Source organism: Neomonachus schauinslandi, chromosome 2 (assembly GCF_002201575.2).
Source record: "Neomonachus schauinslandi chromosome 2, ASM220157v2, whole genome shotgun sequence".
Lineage (NCBI taxonomy): Eukaryota > Metazoa > Chordata > Mammalia > Carnivora > Phocidae > Neomonachus > Neomonachus schauinslandi.
The window spans coordinates 14,830,784-14,855,945 of record NC_058404.1 but is presented as its reverse complement, the minus strand read 5'-3'; the positions used below and the strand labels follow the sequence as shown (position 1 = coordinate 14,855,945).

Below are 25,162 nucleotides of genomic sequence, written 5' to 3'. Positions count from 1 at the left end.
AAAAAAAAAAAATCTTTAAAAAAAAAAAAAAAAAAAAAAGAATTGGCAGAAAGCTAAAGATTTTCTGTACCACCATTACAGCATAGTGGCCTCCATATCAGTCTTGAGAACTTTTTATCTGGAATGCTATCTCAAAACAGTAATCATCTATATCTACGTAAGTAAAAGGACAAACAGAAGAAACGAAGCCTAAATTTATATCCATATGCTATCATCAGTTTTATATTTTAGGTACAAGGAATACATGAAAAGTTAAGTCTCTCATCCATCCCTGTCCCTCAGCCATCCAATTTCCTGTTCCAGAGGCAACCAGCTCCCAGCATGTTCCATGATACAGTCTATGCACGGACAAGTGTATGTGCATTTATAGATCAACTATACTTTTTAAACAAAGAGCATCACATTAAATATGCTGTTTTGTACCTTACTTTTTCACCTAATATTCCATATGAATAAGTAGAGCTGTCTCATTCTTAATGGTTGTAGAATATTCCATTGTCTGGGGTTATACTTTATATTAACCAGTCACTTATTGCTGGGTTGTTTCCAATCCTCTCCTATTACAAGATGCAATAAATATCCGTACGTATGTGATTTGCAAGTCTTGGCACATATATCAGATAAATTTCCTGAAATGGAATTGCCAGATCAAAGGGAACACCCACTCTAAATGTGTACGGTCATCACAAAAATATTCTCTACAGACGTTGTACCTATTTACGTTTACACAGTGAATCCCAGTGTCTATGTGCCCTCAGGCCACCATCCCAGTGCCAGCCATCTTTAAAAGATGAGTGTGGAAAGATTAAAAGCAAAACAAAAAGCCCCACCTGCCTTCTGGGGGCATCTATTTCTACCATGTACAATCTTCAAATGCTTAACTAACAGGTATGAAAGTTTCCTCTCAGGTGATCAGCTACACATTTTGCATGATGGTGCCATTAAACCAACGAAGGCCTACATAGTTGCGATTTGTTGCATCTTATAAAATTCAGTAACACAAGTAGCTTTCTTCTCACTCTCTCCTGCTCCCACTTAAAAACAGAAGACCCTCCTAAAGGAGTTTTACAAAAGTAAAACTGCTCTAAGAGAGAACTCTGAGACCCATGAACTCAAAACGAAGCATTACAATTAGGCTGCTAAGAACCAGAGTGCTATTTGAAATAAGGGATATAAAAGAGGAGAACATAATTAATCAAATATTTTTCAGAGCAAGTAACTAACTTTGGTTTTCAATTTCAAAAAGATAATCTAATATTTAAAGACGAGTTTCCTTTATTTGAAGTAGAACCATTACCTTGTAGTTTATAAATCCTGCCATAGTCTTTATTTCCAGAATATTAGTTTCATGGGCTCGCAATTCATGTACAAGATTATAGGCGGTCCTATAATTCCTAATATAAACATGTGGAACATGGTTAATTATTAATTTTAAGAAAAGATTCCCCAGAACAAATTATTAGAAATAAGAGACAATATTTAGTCAACACTTCTCAGCACTCAACAGCTCAGGAGTAACTTACACACTTCGATCTCTGATCTCCTGAGAAATGATCTATTGATTAATAATATGTGGGAGGAATCAATGACGTTTCACTGAGAACAGAACCATCACACGTACGTTGTTCTGTGGCTAACATCTGCCGATAACAGACAGAAAATAAGTTGAAAATGGAAGTGGACAATTGTCCAGAATTACGTTAAAAAGTTAGCATTCTGTCTAAAAAAAAAAAAAAAAAATTTTTTTTAAAAGCACCATTATGAGCTTCTCCAACAAACAGAAATTGTATTAGCGAAGAAGGTGCTATCAAGACCGAGCACAGGTCGGGCGCCTGGGTGGCTCAGTTGGTTAAGCGACTGCCTTCGGCTCAGGTCATGATCCCGGGGTCCTGGGATCGAGTCCCACATCGGGCTCCCGGCTCAGCGGGGAGCCTGCTTCTCCCTCTGACCCTCTCCCCTCTCATGCTGTTTCTCTCCTGCTCACTCTCAAATAAATAAATAAATAAATACTTAAAAAAAAAAAAAAGACCGAGCACAGGTCAACGGCTTTTAAGGCCCAGTACCCCTGCAAGTTCAGAGGACACTGCTGATCTCCGGCATGGGCTGGAGATGGGGGAGTGGGGTGGGAAAGGAGAGCCTGCTAGAAGGAGGCCTACCCTGAGGAGGGAAGGCAATGAGGAAATCTCAGTCTCCTCCAAAGATAACTCCTTGCTCCCAACTTCCTCAGGTAAAATTTTTCTTTCCAGAATTATTTTTGAGCAGAACTAGAAGTGAAGGTTTTTAACTAATACCATGGGTAAGGAACGAACTATGTTAAAGCCAGTTATAATCACATGGAGTCGCTGAGATTGAGAGAACATAATCTGGTGTTCACCACCTCCACAATAACAAAAGAGGAAGACGTTTCTGCAATATTCCTCTGAACAACAGATTTATTTTTATTTTTTTTTCTTATTTTTCTGCCCTGTACGCTTAGCCTCTCTTCAGTTTTAGGATAGACCGCTGTTTTTTTATCTCTATCTTTTACTGCCACTGTCAATCTTCAAAAAATTGAGAGAAAGCTAGAAAAAAATGTTTAATTAAATTGTGCTCGTAAGTAAAAGCAAAGGAATAAAATGCGTGACCACTGCCAACACACATACAACTACTCTTCAAAGCTTCTAAGCAGAGCCTTCGTAGTAAAAATGAGGCTGAGCGCTATTATAAACTTAAACAAATTTTTTTTAATTAAAAATAAAATCATAATTGAATTAAATAAATGCTCTATGCAGATTAAGAAATTCATACCATTAGACAAGATAATGTTTAATATACACTTAACTGTGGAAATCAGTCAACACAAAAATTTCACTGAATATACAAATAGTCAACAGGATGAGAAGAATTTTAATACGTTTCTTTAGATCATGAAATTTAATTAAATTAGACCAGAAAACTTTATGACTATGAAATTTACTTCTGATAAAATGAAAAATTTTTTTAAATCTCAAAAATATTATATTCCATTCATCTCTAAACAAATTAAATATTACATACCTGAGTCTAACCAACATAAGCATTTTAAAATTAAAGTTTGGTTGAGATTCAGAAGTTGCCTTTAATATGTTACTGTTAACACAAAGGTAAGAAAAATTTAGTTTGACAACTGTTAAAAACTTACTTCAGAGCATTTTGTGTATCTTGTTTCAATTCACTGAAGAAAGCTATTTTGAACTGATGTCTAACAAATAAAAGCTGAAAAAAAGAATAGAAAAAAGTTATCATTATTACACACATTCTCTTAAAATGTAAAAATTAGGATAACATTAAGAGGAGACATCAAAGTACGAAGGAAAATACTCAAAATTAAAGACCAAGAATTATTCCAACAAGCATTGTTAAGGAAGCTAAAAAATCTAGAAGAACTTTAAGGGCAAAAAGTAGAGAAACAAACTAGTTTTTAAAAAGCTTAAAAAAAAAACTTCAAAAGCATAGAAGCCAATTAAAAACATCAAAGCATTACAGATATTTAATAATCTCTTTGAAAATAACCAATGATAATAATCTGCTCTTAGAATGCTTCTATTATTTCCTTCTTTAGGGAAAATAATTTACCTGGTGTGTTGTTTTATTCAAAAATTCTTTATGAGATTTCACTCTTCTGATCTCAGTGTAGTAATAAGTCTGTGCATGTTCATAAAAGGCATTTTCTAATCTGTTTAAAAAAAAAAAAAAATCAACATTCAAACACTAAAGTTATTTTAAACCAAACTGTTCTCAAGAATCACCTTTGTAAGACCTGAAAGTAAAATCCTGACAGAGATGATGTCTAGCTTACTTCATGGTAAAGACAAAAAGTAAAGCAAAATATACTAAATTTCTAAATAAAAAATGTACTAGATAAGACCCCAAAAGCCATTTTGATTTATTTACAGTCTAAGAAATAACTAATAAAAATAACTTTTTTGTAATTTGTAGACATTAGGTGTTCTCTAAGATTACTTCCACCCCTTTCATTTTATAAGAAGTGTGAAAGAAAAAGATTTCCAATATTCACTTAATTTGACTATTTTTTGTGCTATTAATATTTAAGGTTAGAGGATAAGAAAGCTAATGGAAAAAGCACCAAAAATGAAAACTAGCAAATGAGGGGCGCCTGAGTAACTCAGATGGTTAAGCATCTGCCTTCAGCTCAGGTCATGATCCCAGGATCCTGGGATCGAGCCCCGTGTCGGGCTCCCTGCTCAGCAGGGAGTCTGCTTCTCCCTCTCCCACCGCCCCTCCACCACTTGTGCTCTCTATCAAGGAAATAAATAAAATCTTTAAAAAAAAAAAATACTGGCAAGTGAGAGGAAAGTAGCATTTATAGGATTCAAATCCTGCTTCACTCCCTAACTTTGAGATAACATAGGAACAAAGAAAATTTGACCACAGATAGATAGACAACTCAAAGCTCCTTTTGTGAAAATAAGTATGTATTACAAATATCTGCCTGGGGCATGAAAGAAAGCTAAATTCATAGTTAGATAAGGCTGGACTTCAAGGTTTTTCCTCCTCAGAATAAAACAGAATTTTGAAACTATATTCAAAGAGTTTAGACATATCTAAGGAAATGCTAAGAAAAAAAATGGAGGGGCGCCTGGGTGGATCAGTCATTAAGCGTCTGCCTTCGGCTCAGGTCATGATCCCAGAGTCCTGGGATTGAGCCCCGCATTGGGCTCCCTGCTCGGCGGGAAGCCTGCTTCTCCCTCTCCCGCTCCCCCTGCTTGTGTTCCCTCTCTCACTGTGTCTCTCTCTGTGAAATAAATAAATAAAATCTTAAAAAAAAATGGATAAGCCAAAAACTTTAAATATTTGATATACTTCCTAAGGTAAGATTTTCTATTTTTATTTTTTTTAAGATTTTATTTATTTATTTGAGAGAGTGAGAGACAGACAGAGAGAGAGCACAGGAGCGGGGGCAGAGGGAGAAGGAGTGGGAGAAACAGACTCCTGCTGAGCAGGGAGCCCGACACGGGGCTCGATCCCAGGACACCTGAGCCGAAGATAGACACTCAACCGACTGAGCCACCCAGGTGCCCCAAGATTTTCTGTTTTTAAAACTACAGTTTTTAAAATGTTAAAACATGAAAATAATTAAAATTAGGTGCTAACTTTGAACCATACACTGTTTGAAAGAATATATTAACCTAATCTGAACTATAAAGTTTTATAAATGGGTGACCTTTGTTTTGAAAGGCAAAATATGATACTAAAAAAAAAATCTGCTGGTTAGCACGACACTGATAGTCTATTGCCCTAAGAAGAAAGGTCTGGGGATTTGGAACACAGATTTTTTTTTTTTTATTCTTATGTTAATCCCCATACATTACATCATTAGTTTTAGATGAAGTGTTCCATGATTCATTGTTTGTGCATAACACCCAGTGCTCCATGCAGAATGTGCCCTCCTCAATACCCACCACCAGGCTAACCCATCCTCCCACCCCCCTCCCCTCTAGAACCCTGTTTGTTTTTCAGAGTCCATCGTGGAACACAGATTTTTAAAAAAGAAAAATCCTTAACTCATCACAAATTTGACAATTCTTTTAAAAGTATTTTGACTCAAAATGATCAGTGAACCTCTAAAGCACAAAAGATTCTCACAATCACTCAACACAACACACAGAAGTTTTATACACATTCTATTGCTTTGATACTTAAAAAAAAATTAACTAAATCACTGACGTCTTGTAGCCTGTAAACTAAATACATCAAAATGTTCTGAAAGCACACGAATGAGTGAGGGTGCCACCAGCAACTCTGCTAATTCCCCCCGAGGTCAGACACTGAATGTGAAGATTTACTGATATTCAGCTTTACCCTCTCTCTTAAGATAAAACGCAAATAGGAAGAAAGGGTCTAATACTGTCGTCCCTCATCTCCTGTGGACTGTCTCACCCCTGGTGCTCACATCCAGAGTTTGGAGGTCCTAGGTCCAGAGCACTTGCTTTTTACATCAGCCATTTTGACACTGTACTCCTTATTTAAATGTGGCATTATTCCCAGGAAGGGCAGAAGCCACAATTCCTGCTTCCCTTAGCTGATGAGGACCTTAAGGCAGGGTTTCTCAACGTCAACCCCACGGGTGTTTCTTTGTTGTGTGGGGCTTTCCTGTGCCTGGAAGGATAGAGAGCAGCATCCCTGAACTCTCCCCAAAAGATGCCAGTATTGGGAAGGAAGTCTCCGCGGCGGCCATGATAAATGTCTCCGGCATTACCCAGTGCTCCCTGGAGGCCCAAGTCACCACAGTTAAGAATCACTGGATTCAGGGACTGGATGGAGGACAATGGCTAAAAAGAAGGCTGCATGTGAACTCAGCCTTAAAAGTTGAGCCAGAGAGCCCAGAAAGGGGAGCTGGAAGGAAAGCACACTGACAGGAAGCCACACCATGAACGGGGAAATGATGCAGCGCAAAATCAAGGGCCTCAAGAGGTGGTCAAAGGCCGGCTCCACAGTCAGCATGGAGTCTGCTTGTCCCTCTCCCTCTGCTCTCACTCTCTCTTTCTCTCGGATGAATGAATAAATGAATAAAATCTTAAAAAAAATAAACTTCTTCTCTGCAACACTAAATGCTAGAAAACAAGGGACTGTGGTCACATATTTTGTGAGATATGGTTGTGTCCCAAGTCAGATGCCTTTCATATATAAGGGCTTTATAAAGATATTTAAGATACGGTCGGCCTCAGACCCTTCTTAAAAATTACTTAAATAATACATCACCCTATCGAAAATGAAGCAATGAAGGCCAGAAATGAAGACACTATCATATGAAAGGACAAACAGGTCATGAAAGGACATATGGTGCTTACTGAAAAATACAATGGAAAAACAGGTAAATATTTTTTTTAAAAATGGAAGTTGACTTAGATATATATTTGGTGTCAATGAGGCAATGCTATGTGGCAGTTCAGCATGTGTTGTATGATTACATCCATTTTTACATTAAAAGAAATATTTGGACAGAAACTTAAGAAATTATTGATAGTGGTTCCAATAAGGGACTGGAGAAGGTTAAGGAGCTGAAAAGGGGGCCTTGTGTTTTCACCTCCTAGTCTCTATACCCTTTGAATTTTTTCCCATGAACATGTATTTTTTTTAATTAAATGAGTCTAAGCAACCAATTTTCTAATGCCTCTGAATAATCTAAAGAAAAAAAATGTTTAAGGTCTTTATTTACCTTATAATATAACCCACCAGGTGGTCAGTATGGGGCAGTACAAACAAAGATTTTCCTGAGAGTTCACAGGCATTACATAAAGCTGCGGCTCTTTCTGATGCAGTAACATCTTCTCCTGTTGACAAATCCCATAAAGGTGAAGAGAGAAATAAAATGATTTATGTATTTTTCTAAATGAATGGTTCCCCAAATCTAAACAATATAATTAGGAAGAAAAACCAAACCCCCTTTCACCATGTCAGCAGAAGGCCTCCTGGGATCCTTGAGGGGTCTGGTGGGGGCGGGGGTGGGAGGGGGCAGTTCTCAGAAGTCCCACAGTACATATCTGTTAGGAAAACCCTGTGGAATTTTCTACTGAGCCAAGATAGACAGGCCAAGTAATGCCAATAGATATGCCACATAACTGTTTCAAAACTGTAACTAAAAGCAGAAGCAATAATCCAGTGGTTTCTAAAACTCGGATCCCACTAGTTTCTAAAGAGAAACAAAAAAAACATTTTGGCCTCTCAAAGTCTTAGAATGTAGGAGAAATAAGCATTTGAAGCTAAGACATTTTCTTATAAGAAACTAGAAATCCTATTGCACTTCTCTTTGTCCTATAGCAAATTAAGAAAAAAAAATCACAGAAAGAATTTCAAACTGACTTCAGATAAGTAAATAACATTCTTTTTTAAAAAATCAAGTGATGAGGGGCGCCTGGGTGGCTCAGATGGTTAAGCATCTGCCTTTGGCTCAGGTCATGATCCCAGGGTCCTGGGATCGAGCCCCGCATCAGGCTCCCTGCTCCTTGGGAGCCTGCTTCTCCCTCTGCCTCTCTCTCTGTCTCTCATGAATAAAAAAAAAAAAAAAAAAATTAAGTAATGAAATTTTTTGTCAATTGATGTATGCCTATATAGTGAGGTAAGTGGAACTGGGGGGGAAGAGTATTTTAATATTAATTTTTATTAATATTTTACTTTTAGCATTTTATTTTTTACGATAGGCACTTATTCATGCATTATCAGTACTTTTTAAAGTGAACACACCATCTTTCCTATAATTGAATGCATAAAAGATTCTAACATCAAAAACTATACCTCCTGATAATAAGAATGAGAAGTATAAAGCAATTAATTCATTATTAATTAACCTTGTGATACCTGGTGGCAAAGGAGTTTTCTTCTGAATCAGAACCACTGCAACTTTTGTGTTTCTCCCTTGCAAACTTTGCCTGCAATGGAAAAATAATAAAATTAATTAAATATACCTAAATTGTTTTGACTTTTAAAAAATGTATTCAAGACTCTACATAGGGGCACCTGGGTGGCCGAGTGAGTTAAGCACCTGCCTTCAGCTCAGGTCATGATATCGGGGTCTTGTGATTGAGCCCCACGTTGGGCTCCCTGCTCTGTGGGGAGTCAGCTTCTCCCTCTCCCTCTGTCCCCCCCCCCACCTCCGCTCGTGCTAACAGATGAATAAAATCTTTAAAAGAAAAAAAAAGAATTTACATAAAGTACAAGCTTGATGATTCAACTGAAGAAAGAAAAATTTCAACTAAAAACCCCCAAGATTAGAGGAAATCTTCCTGCATCCAAAGAAACTTGTATGCTACAGTGATTTCAGTTTTAAAAGTATACTCTCATATCAAGCTTCTAATCCTGACAAAAATCTGCTTTAAATATATAATTTCATGTAGAAGTTATAAGGCAACTTATTTCTTGATGGTGATACGTTACATACTGGTCATCCAAAAGAATTATTTTGCAACCGGAATGGTGATAAAACAAGTGTCTTATGAGACTAAATAGCAAATTACTATACTTCTCCCCCAATTTATAAAGGCAAGGAAAAAAACCATTTAGAAATTCAGACTAATGTGTCTTCTACATTTCTTCACACACCTTAGCATTGTAGAAGTTAAGCATTCACGTTAAGCTACCTGTCAGGAACCAGACAAGTGTCACTGGAGGTCGGCAATCCCCGAATGAGCGCTGCAGTCTCAACAGCACTTGGCTGCCTTGAATAAATGCTGAGAAATTGTACAACCTCCCGTGGTCCATCCGATACACGGAGAAGACTATACCTGACGATTTCCACTCTGGTAGCGCACTCGGACTGCTTTTCTTTCCACTGGGGCTCATCCCAGTCCAGTTCATAGAACACAACCACCAGGGCCGGCACCAGATTCAGATGTTTATTCATCCAGCCGGTCTTCAAGATCCCCTTAGGAATGTACCATTCATAGGAAGTTCTCTGCGAACATTGGCAAAAGCAGAAGACACTGATTTGGTAACAGCAAAAGCCACCTGTTACTGAGTGGGACGCACTTCCTGTGCATTCATCTCATTCCACATACACACGACACATTTTTAAGATGAGGAAATTCAGGCCTACAGAGATCACACAAGAGCTAACAAGTATTGGAGAGAGAATCACAACAGTGAGTCTGCTACAGTTTCCATTGAAAGAATAACCGGGGGCGCCTGGGGGGCTCGGTCGGTTAAGCAGTTAAGGGTCTGCCTTCAGCTCAGGTCATGATCCCAGGGTCCTGGGATCGAGCCCTGCGTCAGGCTCCCAGCTCAGCAGGGAGCCTGCTTCTCCCTCTGCCTCTGCCTCTCCCCCTGCTTGTGCTCTGTCTCTCTCTCAAATGAATAAAATCTTTAAAAAGAAAAAAGAAAGAATAATCAAAGCCAAAGCACTTCTAATAATGTCCAGGCTCTCAAATATCCTGGAAATCATTAGCCCCTTTCCAGGTGAATTCTATTCCTCACCATTCCAGTTTCCGTTCTTGTCAAAGCAGCTCAAATAAAATATGATCTAAAACCCAATATGGCTTCATTTGTTTCAAAGACATGTTGCCAGGATGGCATTTTACCTTACTTGTGGATGGAGGAAAAAAATGAAGGACAACTCTTAAGTACAGAAGTGCGGTAGCAGTCACTCGGGGGTCAGCATTAAGTGGCTAAGTGCCACACCGTGGGAGGGACAGGGGTTGGTGTGAATGTTAGCCCTGAAGAAACTCGCTGAAACCTCAAATCGCTTCCAAAGCGCCGGTCCCAACTCAGACTACTCCCAACAGTCTCTTCAAGTGAGGAAAGACAATAAGGACGGTAAGGCAATCAGACACAAAAAACTCAGGGACTCAGGAAAGAATAAGGAATGGGCACATGAAGAGCTCCCGCGCTGCAGAATGGATCCAGGACAAAAGGCGGAGGGCTGTGCTGGGCACTGGACCTCCTAGACACAACCTCCACACTAAGAACAAACACGTAACGGCCAGGGTACTCTCCCTTGCACAGTTCCAGAGAGAGCACGCAGCTTTGACAACCAGGGATATGAAACCGCATCTCTACTGGTCTGCCCCACATGAGCAGAAGGATCAGCCAGCCACCAAATCCACAGGTCCTACGCTTCCAGAGTTTCACTGAGAAGGCCTTGCGTTTACATTTTTCATAAACATCACCAGTGATGATGATATCCTTGGTCCAAAGACCGGTCTGTCAGAAACATTGCTCCAGGGCAAAAAATTAAAATAAAATAAAAAAAAAGAGCAGGTGGCCTATTCTGATCAGTGTGTCTTGTTAACTGACTTTCAGACCAACAAATCAATATACATGATTTTCTTTAAAAAGCAAAGTAAGCACTTTTTATTTATTAGCTGCTATTATTAACATCATTCTCTGATTTTTGTAGGTAAATCCGTCTCTTCTATGTTCAACCTAAAAGTCAGTTTTGAACTTAATACCTTTCCTCCCTCCACACTAAATAAACTGTTTTAGTTTATGTACAACTCCCCAGGGACAGAGAGCTTGTCTTATTTAAATTTCTATCACCAGCCTGTTGCATACTTCCTAGTACCTAACCCAAAAAAGCAAGTGCTCAAAAGGTATGTGGGAAATTGAACCAAACTGCAAAGACCGTGAATTCTATAATGATACTGGGTAATGATAAATGGGGAATGTGAGACCTTCCCTTTACTTCTTTTTTCTTTTATTTATTTATTTGACAGAGAGAGACACAGCAAGAGAGGGAACACAAGTGGGGGGAGTGGAAGAGGGAGAAGCAGGCTTCCCGCTGAACAGGGAGCCCGATGCAGAGCTCGATCCAGAGCTCGATCCCAGGACCCTGGGATCATGACTTGAGCCAAAGGCAGACGCTTAACGACTGAGCCACCCAGGCACCCTGAGACTTCCTTTTAGAGAGGGCTTTAAGCAAATGCAAAAAAAAGAAAACCCAGGATAGAAAGCTTAATAATTATAAAGTAATTATTCCTCTGGGGTTAAAAAAAAAATAGCTATCATTAAACATACCTATAGTGTATTACATACATGAAAAAGCCTTGGGTTTTCTTAATGCATCACTATAACCATGGCTTTGATAAACTCAGGGGTTTTCCAGCACAGACATTAGGAACAAAAAAGGTATACACGCATAAAGAGGAAGAGAGGGAGAGAAGGAAAAGGCCCCATGCAATCATGTCATTACCTTAGGCCTACATTTGGGATACTCATGGTCACCTGGGAGCACCTTGAAAGATATTGGTACCCGATCAGCCCTCCGATTGGCACAGAAAGCGTCCCAGACAGCTCGATGGACAGCATTATAAACTACATCCAGGCCCGTAAGGGTAACAAAAGCCATAGGCCGACAACATAATTCCACAGGGAAGTCCCACTGTGTGGGGCTCATGTTCAAGGTGTCAGGAAAAATCTGAAATACAAATGTAAATACATTCAAAATGTCTTAAAAGCCCATATCCATATCTCATCTATGAGCCTCCACCATTTATAAAACATTACAAAAAGGCAAGAGACTGAATCTTTTTGAGTGTCTAAAGGAAGGTCATCAAATTAAAATAGGTCTCATGACTCATTTCTGACATAAAGAAAAATAACTGCTGACTTACATATAAGAAATACAACTATCTAATTTCTTCGTAATTGCTAACATCTAATTTCTGAATTCCTGGGAAATTATTAAAATAATATACTACTTATTTAAATAGCTATGATTTCTCACTTCTCCATAATTAAAGTGTACTATTTAAAGGAAAATCTAGAAGAGATAAACTAACAATGAAAATGTCTAGGAGGTACAAGTTTCCACTGTGTCCTTCAGCTGAGAATCAGTCTATAATAAATCCTACCACACACTAATTATAGAAAAGCAATTATATAAAACTGTGTTTATTCCAAAGAAAATTGCCATTATATTTTAAAGACCATTTCTCATTTCCAAAATCATGTATCAAGAGTTCCTTTTCAAAGGTGATCTTCACCAGTATATCTTACAGACCTCAAATGAAATTTTTGTGAAAAGTGAAAAGCACTGTACCACTACTTGATAACCAAATATTTTTAGCTGAAAAGTTAATTTAAAAAAGATCATTAGGCTTCTCACACTTAAGTACCAAAAGAATAATGGGTATTGAATAAATGATTTGGAAAGCTTACCAGAAATGATAAATTTCTACAAGACATAGAAGTTTTAGAATTATTTAAGCAGATATTTTCCAGACAGGATTAAGCTATGAGGGCAAAGGATCACCAGTTCAGAGAAAGAAAAACTCTAGTTCTAGGGAATTTGGGGTTGAAAATTAAGAAGAGATGGTCAAAACATATTATACAGGGGCCTTTGCTTTATACCAAAGAATCTAGATTAGAGCCCTAAAGGTCCATTTCTTCATTTAAAAACCCCAGAGGCTCAAGAGAATTAGCTGTGGTCTTTGAATATGGAGTGGAAATAAGGGATCTAGAAATGACTTACAAAACTTTAAATCACAGTGCTGTCCAAAAGAAATATAATATGAGCCACATAATTTAAAATTTTCTAGTCATATTAAAAAATAAAAACAGGTGGAATTTTAATATTCTATTTAACCAGTATGTCCAAAATGTTAATACTTCGACACAAATATAAGTTACTGAGATATTTCACTTTTCTGTACCAAGTCTTCATTATCTGAGGTGCATTGTACACTCACAGCACATCTCAATTCAGGCTAGCCAATTTCACATGCTCAATAGCCACATATGGCTACTGGCTATCATAATGGACAGCCCAGCTTAAATTATTGTCATTCTGTCCCCAAAAATTAACGTATGAAAACTGTATCAGAAATTCTTGCCACATACTATTAAAAGCTTTTGGCACCTGAGACAGTACTGCTTATTCTACAGCAAAGGGATGGGAATGGGAAAAACACCGGCAAAGGACAGGTGCAGAGGTTGTGTGGATCTTAATGACAGTCTGTAGAAATTTCCAGATCTCCTAGAAGCCAATGAAGCAACTAACAAAGTATGACATGCAAGGAGGTGCAAAAGTCATAAGTGAACACGCTGGAAGGGAGATCATGTAACGCAAGGGGAAGTAATCTGGAAGCTGGCGTGGAAAATACTAAGGAAGGTTCTTGAAAAGGATGACATACTGCAAAGAAAGGCGACCTAATCAAAGTGGCAGGTTAAAAAACACAATGTGGTCACTATTTTTTAATTCATGCAGGTTCAGGGTGTAGTACACAAGGCTACTAAGGACTACAAGACGATTCTAAGGGGAATGACAATTTGGGGCCGGGATGGAGCGGGGGTGGGGGCGGGGAACAGATGTTGAGAACGCGAAGCACCCACTTTACTTAGAAAGACACCATCCCCAGGGTCTCAGCATTCTGCCCAGGGAGATCCAATGAGGAAAGGGAGAAATAACGCCGCAGCCCTCAAGGCTGACGCTATCTTCCCCCTCTCCTCCCCCTCCCCTTTAAACCTGAAGGCTCTACGGGCTGGAAGAGAAATGCCAGGACTGCACCCGCAGACGCCGAAGGAAAACGCAGCCCCCTCCCCCTCAAAACCAGCACTGTTCAGAGCTAGCTCTCTCCCTCGGCGGCCTCGCCTGGCCCCGCGGGTCTCCGGGGCCGGACTCACCCAGGCCGCACGCCCCGGGCCCGCTGCAGCTGCGGCCGGTCGCCGCAAGCCGGGGGACGGCACGGGGAAGCAGGTAGGCTGTCACAGAACGCCGGGGGCCGTCCCTACCGCCACCGCCCCAGAGCCCGGTGCCCGCAAGCGAGACTTCCCGGTACTCGCCGGCGCAGGCACAGGAAGCACTTTGGGCACCTGAGTGACAGCGCTCTACGCCAACCGCTGTCCCGAAACTTAACGCGGCTCCACAAAACGTAGGAAGACGCTCCATTTCCGTAGGAAATAGGGGTGGGGAGAAAAGGAGCCAATAGGAAAAGCGAGAAGGAGGAGGAGGCGGAGCCTCTGCCGCTACCGCCCTGCAGCGTCTCCCTAGTCGCCCCGGCGCCCCACCCTCGGCGGCCTCGGGCTCCCCGCCCACAGACCTCCCGCAGGCAGCTTCGCGCTGCCCGGAGGCCGGGGGCGCGCGTGACTCTCGTCTGCGGTGCGAGGGGTGTGCCTCCCGCAGCCCAGGGCTCTGAAGGGGGACGCCCCGGGCTCGGGGCCACTGCTCTCCCTTTCGCGTTGTCGCAGACGCCCTCCCGGGGGGCGTCCCGCAGCCGGCGCGATGAGTGCCAACGAGGACCAAGAGGTGAGTCCCCCTGGCTGGACGCCCCTTCCCCGCGCCGGCGCGGTGCCTCGGCTCCGAGGGACCGCGGCTGAGCCCCCGGGGCCCTGCTGGGACCCGGCGCCGGGACGAGCGGCCCCGCACGTGCCTTCGCCCCTACAGCGGACAGCCTGGCTAGGGTGCCCCAAGTTTACGGGTGTCCTGCGAGGAGAGGCCAAGCACACGGGAACGGGAAAGGTCCGCCTCTGCGTCCGCTCCCGCTGTAGTTTTCAGTTTTGCAAGCCCGGGAGTGGCCCCACGCCTCCTTAATAATAAGGATGCGTGTCCTTGGTAGGCGACCCAGTGCTCTTGCCTCGCCTTAAATCCCCAGTGTTCTTGTTTAGCGCTTGTGTACGGAGTTAAGCTGTTTGGAATACCTTAAAATGTTAAAATTTCTTGGCTGGTAGGGAGAGACTTAATTGAGTTAGTTAAATTTCCGGTGGAGGAAAATAATGACACTGTCTCCGATTTCTGGCCTTTCTGTTTGGTGGAAGCATTTATCCATCTGGTAGTTGTCCAATGGAAATTAAGGCTATTTTGTGCATGCATGTACCGCCTGAATCGTAGAGTTTATGCTCAGCTATTTTCTCATGAAATGCCACTTTGACATTGAATCATACGATCAGGGAATGATAACAGGTCATCTCTAGGGGAGCCGTCTAATTGTGTAATGTGTCCAGATGAGGAGAAGAGTTTGCAAAGGTAAAGTGGATGCCCCAGGGCTGCACAGTGAACATGTGGGTAGAATCAGAACTAGAAACCGAGTCTCTTAGATAAGTAATTCACTCTTCATTTAAAATATCTTTGTCGAAAGTTAGCACTTCTACAAGATAAATGTGACAGAATCCCTGGAATGGAAGTTACCTTAAAAGGACCCAAAGTCCAACAAGCTGGTGAAATCCCTTCTAAACTGTTCTTGCCAAGTGAGTTTCTAAGTCGAGGCACCAACAAATTCTTACTGTGAAGCATGGAGCCTATCACATATTTCTCGAAGTTTGGCCCATGGAGCACTGCCTTAGAATCATCGGGGTGGTTGTTAGAAAAACAGGTGCCTGCCACTGTATTTCAGATTTACTGAATTGGAATTCCTGGGGGGCCCAAGGAGCTCCATTTTAACAATAGAATTCCATTCTTCTTCCACATGACTGATTTTCAGATCTTTGAAATCAGTTTTCTGCCCCGTTTTTCAGATGTCCTCTTCTTATACTAAATGATTCCTTTTAGCTTTTTTCCATATGTCCATTCTTTTTGTTCCTTCATTGTCTTGAAATTGTGTGTCTGTGGACAGATTAAGTTTACTAATGTCATGTTTTAAAATTGTGACATCACAGTTTTCTACAGTTAGTTACTCTCAATTACAACCCTTTGAGTTTCTGTACAAAGCAATTTGTCTTTCATCCTCTACTTGTATGTTTAGGGATCTAAAGACAAGTTCTTCTCTTACCTATAAAATTTCATCTCGTTAGATGGTTTTTCAAGGGCATTTTGAATTCATATTCAGCCACCAGCATGATTCACTGTTCCATCAAATTGTCATTCATCAATTTCATAAGGCTGCCTTCAATTTTTGTTCCTGACCTACTCGTTAGTTAAAATACAGGAAAGGATTAGGGCAGGAGGAGTAGCACTATATTTTGAGTAAGGTGGTTCTTTCTAATCTAATCTTGGTTGTTCTTAAATCCAATTGAACTCCTGTATTTTTTTCACGTGAAGGTAGTAAGAGAAACCCAGGTAGACTGTTCTGTGCCTTTCCTTAATGTACCAATCAAGTTATCCTCTCTAATAAGGGTTGCTTACATTTATCTTGTTTTTCGTATGCTTGCCAAGGCTTACAGACTGCTACTCTTTAGTCCCCTAGGCCCCCACAAACTATTTCTTTAATAATCTATTCTAAAATTTTATCTGTCTTTAGTTTGTAGCTTTCATGACATGCATCTTTTTTTTTTTTTTAAGATTTTTTTTTTTTATTTGACAGAGAGAGACACAGCAAGAGAGGGAACACAAGCAGAGGGAGGGAGAGAGCTAGAAGCAGGCTTCCCACTGAACAGGCAGCCCGATGCGGGGCTCGATCCCAGGACCCTGGGATCATGACCTGAGCTGAAGGCAGATGCTTAACGACTGAGCCACCCAGGCGCCCCCATGACATGCATCTTTTTGAAAACTAAAAGATGTACCAAAGTACTGTCTTTCTTTGCTTCTCTTCTTCACCTGTTCATTAGTAATCACAACAGTGATTGAGTCTTCTCATTTGTCAGCCCACAGTGTTCTAAGAAATATTTCCAGGCAAGGATTATTAGTTACATTTTCTCTTGCAGTCCTTTTTTCCATCTTGGATAGATCCTTATCAAACCTTTTTCTAACCATCTTTTTTTTTTAAGTTCTTTTTATTATCTGTAAGTGGTTTTTCAAGTTTCATATCATTCTGTGGGAAGGATTACAAATACAAATAATACATGTATACAGTGGGGAATTATTGTGCTTTATATTTCTCATCTCCAAGTATGACGCTCTCTCTACCCCAGCCTAGGACACATGCTCTGGAGTTGCTTTAAACTGACTTATTTTCCTCCTTGCTAGAAAGGAGAAAATAAGATATTCTTCTCAGGATTAATGTGAGAATTAGTGAGATTGTGCACTGTAAAATGCTTAGGAGTGCCTGGCACGTAATTTTAAAGTAAGTATTAGTATTAATACTGTGTTGCTGCACTCATATATATATGTTATATACACATACTACAAACATCAAAGGCCATCTAGAGTAGCTAAGTTTTACATAGTTGAGTGGGCTTGAATCAGACACTAAAGACCCTTTATTTCTAATCCACTTATACCACTAAACAAAACTCATTTGAATCATTCTTTTTTCAGATGGAACTGGAAGCTCTACGTTCTATTTATGAAGGAGATGAAAGCTTCCGGGAATTAAGTCCAGTGTCATTTCAATACAGGGTAAGATGTGACATGACTAGGAGCCCTTGCCACTTTGCTAGAAAAGATTGAAGGTTGCTAAAGATGCTTTCATTTTTTAAATGATTTTGTTTTATCAATTTAACGGTTTAAATTTGTTACGTCTTTGGATTTTCTGAAGCCTTTGCACGAAAGCTCATCACCGTGACAGCAGTTATTTTTAGCTTTTGAAAACAATTCAGAAACTTTGAAAAACTAAGATAAACTTGTTTTTATTGTGTCAGAATTATCAAATGTTAGAAGTGGAAGAAACCTTAGAAATTATATGGTCTTGCCTTCTAACTTTAAAGATAGCGTCTCTCAGTCGTAACTTCCCAAGCTTTCCCAGCTGATGCTGATAAATACTAGAATTAAAATCCAGGTCTCTATTCCAAGTCTAGTATTATTCCCCCCCCACCATGATATAGTCAAGAAAAGTTGGTATTTTCCTAATTCCATATAATCAATATGTGTGAATATTTTTTACATATTCTTTAAAAGGGAGTTTGCTCATAACTGTTCTCAACATGAAACAGTACCAGTATCTTGTTTTGTAAATAAATAACATAAAGCATTTTTCCAGATGATTATAAGTAGTAGTGGTGTGAGAAAGTTTTTTTGTATGAGACTTAGTTATTTACATCATCATTTAAAATAAATTATGTGATAAGTGATCCTTATGTGTCATTATTATAGACTGTTACAGAAGATGAATTCTTTATCATTACTTTCTTTAGAGACTCTCTTCTCTGTTTAGCTCCTCTCAATTCCCTTTCAAGCTCAACAGTCTTTACACTACTCCATGGATAGAACAATAAAAAACTTAATGGCCAAGGTTAACACTGGGGTTAAGTCCTAGGCCCTTTGATTTGAATCCGGCTGCCTCCCCAGACTTCCCCAAACACTGCCACTTACCCCTTACCAAGTGGGAGATTGAGAACTAAGTCCTACAGGAGGGATACTCTGCTGTGACTGCAGGATGGATTTCAAGGGTATAAAACGTGAGGTTTGGAAAGCTTGTTTGTGTTGAGAGCCAGAGGACCTAGGGTACAGGTCTGCCTGGGTCCTGGTCAGACCCCTCAGTTCCTCTTTAGCAGACTGGTTTGGTAACCTCCTGAACGATTCTCCCCTTTCAGTTCGGTCGGAAGCTTCCCCCCACACCTCACCAGTAGTCCTCCTGCAGACGTCTAGGTGGTTCTCTGAAACACATAATTAGTTACCCCATTCCTTCGTTTAGAAGGGTTTTCCCATGGGTTTCTCCTGCCTGTAGAATAGGGATTAAATTCCTTAGCTTGACACTCAAGCCCCTTCTGTTTGATTCAGATTGCCTCTCCAGACTTTCCCAGCCACTACCATTCATGAGACACAGTAGCCTGTGGAACATTTCCCTGCATTTTTTTAAGATTTTATTTATTTGACACACAGAGAGCGACAGCAAGAGAGGGAACACAAGCAGGGGGAGTGGGAGGGAGAGGGAGAAGCAGGCTCCCCGCCAAGCAGGGAGCCCGATGCGGGGCTCGATCCCAGGACCCCGGGATCATGACCTGAGCTGAAGGCAGACGCTTAACGACTGAGCCACCCAGGCGCCCCTCCCTGCATTTTTTTTAATACGGTGCCTGTGGACATGCCATTTGCTCTTGCCCTCACCTCACGTCCCTCATCCGGCCTACTTCTCCTTTAATGCCTAACTCAAGCTTCTCTGTACTTGGGCCTTGTCTCCTAGCTTTCCCTTGACTTCAAAGCAGAATTGACCATTCCCTATTTCTTCATACTTTGTTCTGTCTCTTTTAAACTTTTAATCGTGCTGCGGTTTCGTGAGTTACCTAAATGTCTACTCCCTTGAAGACAGGAATGATCTTACCTCTATTTTTGTATTTTCTGTACCTAGGACTGTAGGAGATACATGGCACCTTGTTCCTACCCATACCTTGAGTAAGGACTTAGTAATTGCATAGAGCAAGTAACTTTTACCACTTTTTCACTATCTCTGCATTTGAAACACAAGCATAAACCAGTGATGTCATCAACTTACATAGGCGTATATCAGCAGGTCCCTAAGTTTATCTGACATAATTTTTTTTTTTAAGATTTTATTTATTTATTTGACAGATAGATGGAGAGAGAGCACAAGTAGGCAGAGTGGCAGGCAGAGGGAGAGGGAGAAGCAGGCTCTCCGCTGAGCAGGGAGCTGGACGTGGGGCTTGATCCCAGGACCCCAGGATCATGACCTGAGCCGAAGGCAGCCGCTTAACCGACTGAGCCACCCAGGTGCCCCTATCTGGCATAATGTCTAAGCCTCACCTTATATTGGTGTGTCTTGTGATTGAGGGTGAGGGGAAGGGAATAAAAAATCAGTGGTCAGAGAGTAAAGGTGAATCAAGTGACAATTTGGGGTGAAAAATTTTTAAATCTATTGCTGTTGTCTAAAAATAAATATTTTTTAAAAAGCAGCACATACACTAAAAATATTACAGAGGAGATCAGCATAGCCCTACGCAAGGATGAGATGCTGACTCATGAATCATTCCATAGTTTTATTAGAAAAATCACCATTTTGCAACCACCAACATGATGATCATTTCAGGCAAGGCTCATTAATGGATGCTAAAACCTTGGACTGAAAAGTTGTTGAGAAGCAGTATATTCACATGGTTTTGTAGTGTCACTCCACAGATTACTTGTTAATTACAAAATCAAAAAGGTACCTTTACATTGAAGAGATTTGAAGAATATCACCTTAACCGAACTGATCAAGCTTAGTATCACCAGTGATGATTCCAGAAGATCTTATGTGCCTCCTTATATGATGCTATGGGAATATGCCACATCACCTGTGTAGTATCCCTACCAGAATATTTAATCTGAATTGGATGCAGGAAACAGACAGTCCTGATCTGAGGACATTATACAAGAAAACTGGCCTTAGATTCTTTTTGTCATGAAAGATATTTAAAAGGCAGGCAGGGTGGCTGGGGACTGTTCTAAATAAAAGCAGAATAAAGAAATTTGACAACCAAATGTAATCCATGATCCTCAGTGGATTATGGATTTGTGGGTTGAGAAGGTGGTTTATTAAAGGACACTTTGGGTATGAATGGGGAACTTTTTAGATGGATTACGAATTAGATAATATCTCTGTGTCAATGTTGAATTTCTTGGGTGTGACAATGGTAGTGTAGTTCTAGAGGAGAATGTCCTTATTCTTAGGATACTTTACCCTGTAAATCTTTAAGGATGTTTCATCATGTCTGCTGCAACTTACTTTCAAATAGTTCAACAAAAACCAAAGGGAAAAAAAAAAGTCACCCTCATTGAGGGAGGGGGCGATTCTGTAACAGAAAGAAAGAGAAGTGGAAGGAGGCAAAGGTATTTGGTGAATAAGATACATGTCAATGAGTGTTCATTGTCCTATTCCAGTTTCTCTATGAGATTAAAATGTTTCAAATACAAAGTTGGGGAGAGAAAAAGAAACAGAAAAGACATCTTTAAATTATCCAGGTGAAGGGGGTCGAAAGTTACAAACTTCGGGTTATAAAAAAAAAATTAAGGATGTAATGTACAGCATGGTGACTATAGTTAGTAACATTGTATCGCATATTTGAAGGTTGCTTAGCCAGTAGATCTTGAAAGTTCTCACCCAGCCTAAGGCATTTCTAAACCTTCTCTCTTTACCTTTTCCTTTTTTCTCTAAATTTTACATTTCCTTTTCTGGTCTTGGGATTGTGCTAATGCATATCAATCACTTGTTTTTAACGCCTCGTCTGATTTGGCAATTAGAAAACTTACGGCAAAGATTAGGTCTTTCAAGTTGGTGGATTATTATTTTTGTCCATTCTCTTCCTGTCCCCCGCAGTTGATGTCTTATCTTTGTCCCCAGAAAGCTCTGATGAAAACAAAAATTTATGTAAGACAGTCTTGATACTAGAAAAAGCTGGAGGGCTGGTTGGAGAGACAGGCCATGGACATCAAGTCAGGTTCTATTAATATGGCCGTCACCCCCTGCCGAGTCTCAGCCTGTACCCCTGAACTTTTCAGAATACTACGTTTCTGATCTGATCATGAGCATCGGCAGTAATTCATCATTTTAAAAGTCATAATTAAATATTCTGTCTTTGTATCACTTTTTACAAGCCTAAGATTTCCCTTTTCTTCAGATAGGTGAAAATGGTGATCCCAAAGCCTTCTTAATAGAGATTTCCTGGACAGAAACATATCCCCAAACACCTCCAATTATATCTATGAACGCTTTTTTTAACAACACCATGTGAGTAGTGTTCCGTTTTCATTGTTTTTTTGTAATGCTGTCTCTTACTTTTCTCTCAGCAATATGTTTCTTGTGCATTATAGATCATCGGCTGTAAAGCAGAGCATATTAGCCAAGTTACAGGAAGCAGTGGAGGTCAATCTCGGGACCGCCATGACCTACACATTGTTTGAATATGCCAAGGACAATAAGGAGCAGTTCATGGAGAATCACCAGCCCGTGAATTCTACAGTAAGCTCGTGCTTCGTTTTGGTTTCACTCTGCTACTAATTCATCTTTGCTAGTTATTATTTTTTTTTAATTAGAAGGAGGTTTTGTGTTAGATTGAAAATAGTTAGGCGCGTGGCGTGGCTTAGTTAACTGCCTGCCTTCGGCTCAGGTCATGATCCCAGGGTCCTTGGATGGAGCACCCCCATCGGGCTCCCTGCTCAATGGGGACTCTGCCTCTCCCTCTCCCTCTGCCTCTCCCCCAGCTCGTGCTCTCTCTCGCTCTCTCAAATAAATAAATAAAATCTTTAAAAAAATAAATAAAATAAGTTACATCTGAGTTAAATAAGAATAGTAAATTTTAGGTTTCTTAGTGTCTATTTAACTTGAAAAATGAAATCATGTCCTTTAGATCTTACCCTTCATGTAAGACTAGAATACTTCATGTACCCACCAAAAACTAAGGTGGTGTTGAACCAAATATTTGTTTAAATGTATTTAATGTCTTCATAAAGCTCAGATTGAGGATTTCTGATGTGGTGCTAAAATACATTTGAAATTACTTTCTTCATGAGCCTTCTTTAGTTGTCAAGAGTCTTGCCCCAGTTCACTTTGAACTTGGTGCAAGCTTGAAGAGACTTTATTAATAGGAAAAAAATTATTTTATTTCTAACAGTATTTTAGGACATCATCACCTTTTATGACCGCAGGCATCTCTTTTTAGAGCTACACCCAGTCATGTGCTAAAGGGCTTTCCGTGGTCAGAGTCTGTTGAGTTCTGTGAACCAGGCCAGTGGCTTTCTGAGAGCAGCGGCTCTGTTGTCTTCTCCTTGAGCAGGTCTGCCTTCCACATGCCTAACAGAACACAGAAGAACACTGAGGGCGGCTCTCTAGCGGTAGAAGGTGGTAGCAGAGCTGGTGGACTATGGGCCACACCAGGTGGCCCTGAAAATCCTCACTGCACCACTCACCATGTGACTTTTTTTGGTGGGGGAAAGGGGACCAATGTCTTAATCTCACTGTGCTCAGTTTCTTCTTTTGTAAAACAGGTATTATAATAGTATGTACCTCAAAAGATTGTAGTAAGGATCAAATGAGTAGTATATGAACAACATTTACAGCAATGCTCGGCACGTAGTAAGCATTTTAAATTTTGCCTATCACGCTCTGATTACATGAATCCAAATTAAAATATTTTTCTTTCTTTTTTTTTTTTTGAAGATTTTCTTTATTTATTGAGAGAGAGAGCGGGGGGAGGAGCAGAGGGAGAGGGAGAGAGAATCTCAAGCCGACTGCGCTGAGCACGGAGCCCAACGCAGGGCTCAATCTCACAACCCTGGGATCATGCCCTGAGCCAAAATCAGCAGTCAGACACTTAAGTGACTGAGCCACCCAGGCACCCTTAAAATATCTTTCTTCATTCATGAAGATTTTCTTCATTTCTTCAGGGAATCAGGGTTTTCTAGGTAGGCACGTGTGACTTTTCTTAAAGACATATTTAAATTTCCATCAAGCAAATTACCCGAATTATAAAATTATCTTAGAACTTCAGCGCTTCGGGGCGCCTGGGTGGCTCAGTCGGTTGAGCGTCTGCCCTCGGCTCGGGTCGTGATCCCGGGGTCCTGGGATCAAGCCCCGCATCGGGCTCCCTGCTCTGCGGGGAGCCTGCTTCTCCCTCTCCCTCTGCCTGTTTCTCTGCCTACTTGTGTTCTCTCTCTATCTCTCTGTCAAATAAATAAATAAAATCTTTAAAAAAAAAAAAAAAAAGAACTTCAGCGCTTCAACAGAATGTTGGTATCAGGTCTTCTTTTTCAGAGACCTGGTTAATAACAATGGAACTAACATTATGTAAGTCCCTCTATGGGAATTTTTAGAAGAATGAAAGCAATATGCTAATGGCACGTTATGGCTAATGGTCTCTAATAAACGGAGAGCATAATACGGGAGTTTTTTACTTCACAGATCTAAAAATTGTCAACTCGTTTGAGGATGTAGCCATATTTAGTGTAACTCCGTAAGTTTTAAGGCATTAGTATAGGAATTATCTGTTTTTCTTCTAGATACCCATAAGCAGCATCATCTCCGTTGAAACTCCTAATACAGCCCCATCGAGTAAGAAAAAAGAAAAAAAAGAACAGCTTTCAAAAGCACAGAAGCGTAAGCTGGCAGATAAAACAGGTTTGTGTTTATTTATTTATTTTTTATAACGCAGATAGATGGGTTGCTTTTTAGGGTGATATGAGTGCTTAGTAAGTGTATTTCGATTCAGAAGAGTAGTTCTCTCTTCTTCATCCTTGGAACATTGGGATCACATGCTATCTTGGGTCACAGACGTATATTGAAAATATTTACTACTTTACCACAAGAGATCACCGTTTGAGGGGAAGGTAAGTAAGTGGCAAAATAACTATAAATGAGTCTCGAGGTTGAGAAACAGAATAGCATACAAAAGTGTATCGTACTTGCACCCTTTCTGACATGTTTGGGATTTTCCTATTTGTTTACCTTTCTGGCAGATATGTGTATCTGCCTAAATATTTTTTGAACTGTAGCTTTCATTTGAAATGAAGTCTGGTATACCATTAGATCTTAGCACAATAAATAATATAATGTTTTAAAAAAAATAATAATATAGGGGCGCCTGGGTGGCTCAGTTGGTTAAGTGACTGCCTTCGGCTCAGGTCATGATCCCAGGGTCTCGGGATAGAGTCCCGCATCGGGCTCCCTCCTCGGCAGGGAGTCTGCTTCTCCCTCTGACCCTCCCCCCTCTCATGTGCTCTCTCTCTCATTCTCTCTCTGTCAAATAAATAAATAAAATCTTGGGCGCCTGGGTGGCTCAGTTGGTTAAGCAACTGCCTTCGGCTCAGGTCATGATCCTGGAGTCCCAGGATCGAGTCCCGCATCGGGCTCCCTGCTCGGCAGGGAGTCTGCTTCTCCCTCTGACCCTCCTCCCTCTCATGTTCTCTGTCTCTCATTCTCTCTGTCTCAAATAAATAAATAAAATCTTAAAAAAA

General features: G+C 40.5%; 2 protein-coding genes and 1 pseudogene across 3 annotated transcripts in view; 2 read left to right on the top strand and 1 right to left on the bottom strand.

Moving 5' to 3' along the window:
- TRAPPC11 (trafficking protein particle complex subunit 11) overlaps positions 1-14,240 on the bottom strand; it is a 47,095-nt gene extending 32,855 nt beyond the window's left edge. Inside the window, exons 1-8 of the mRNA XM_021694297.1 lie at positions 14,095-14,240; positions 11,663-11,887; positions 9,261-9,430; positions 8,338-8,408; positions 7,199-7,313; positions 3,595-3,694; positions 3,161-3,234; positions 1,298-1,394 (exon numbers count right to left, since the gene is read on the bottom strand). Of these exons, the coding sequence (XP_021549972.1) occupies positions 1,298-1,394; positions 3,161-3,234; positions 3,595-3,694; positions 7,199-7,313; positions 8,338-8,408; positions 9,261-9,430; positions 11,663-11,866 (831 nt within the window). The 5' untranslated portion in view covers positions 11,867-11,887; positions 14,095-14,240. The remainder of the gene's footprint in view (positions 1-1,297; positions 1,395-3,160; positions 3,235-3,594; positions 3,695-7,198; positions 7,314-8,337; positions 8,409-9,260; positions 9,431-11,662; positions 11,888-14,094) is intronic.
- Positions 14,241-14,470: 230 nt separating this feature from the next.
- The window catches only part of RWDD4 (RWD domain containing 4), a 17,940-nt gene continuing 7,248 nt past the window's right edge, over positions 14,471-25,162 (top strand). For both annotated transcript variants that reach the window (XM_021694187.1, XM_021694188.2), the window contains exons 1-5: positions 14,471-14,716; positions 17,600-17,680; positions 21,832-21,941; positions 22,025-22,172; positions 24,209-24,326. In XM_021694187.1, coding sequence (XP_021549862.1) covers positions 14,693-14,716; positions 17,600-17,680; positions 21,832-21,941; positions 22,025-22,172; positions 24,209-24,326 — 481 coding nt within the window. In that variant the 5' untranslated portion in view covers positions 14,471-14,692. The remainder of the gene's footprint in view (positions 14,717-17,599; positions 17,681-21,831; positions 21,942-22,024; positions 22,173-24,208; positions 24,327-25,162) is intronic.
- Positions 20,113-20,213, top strand: LOC123324208 (annotated as a pseudogene).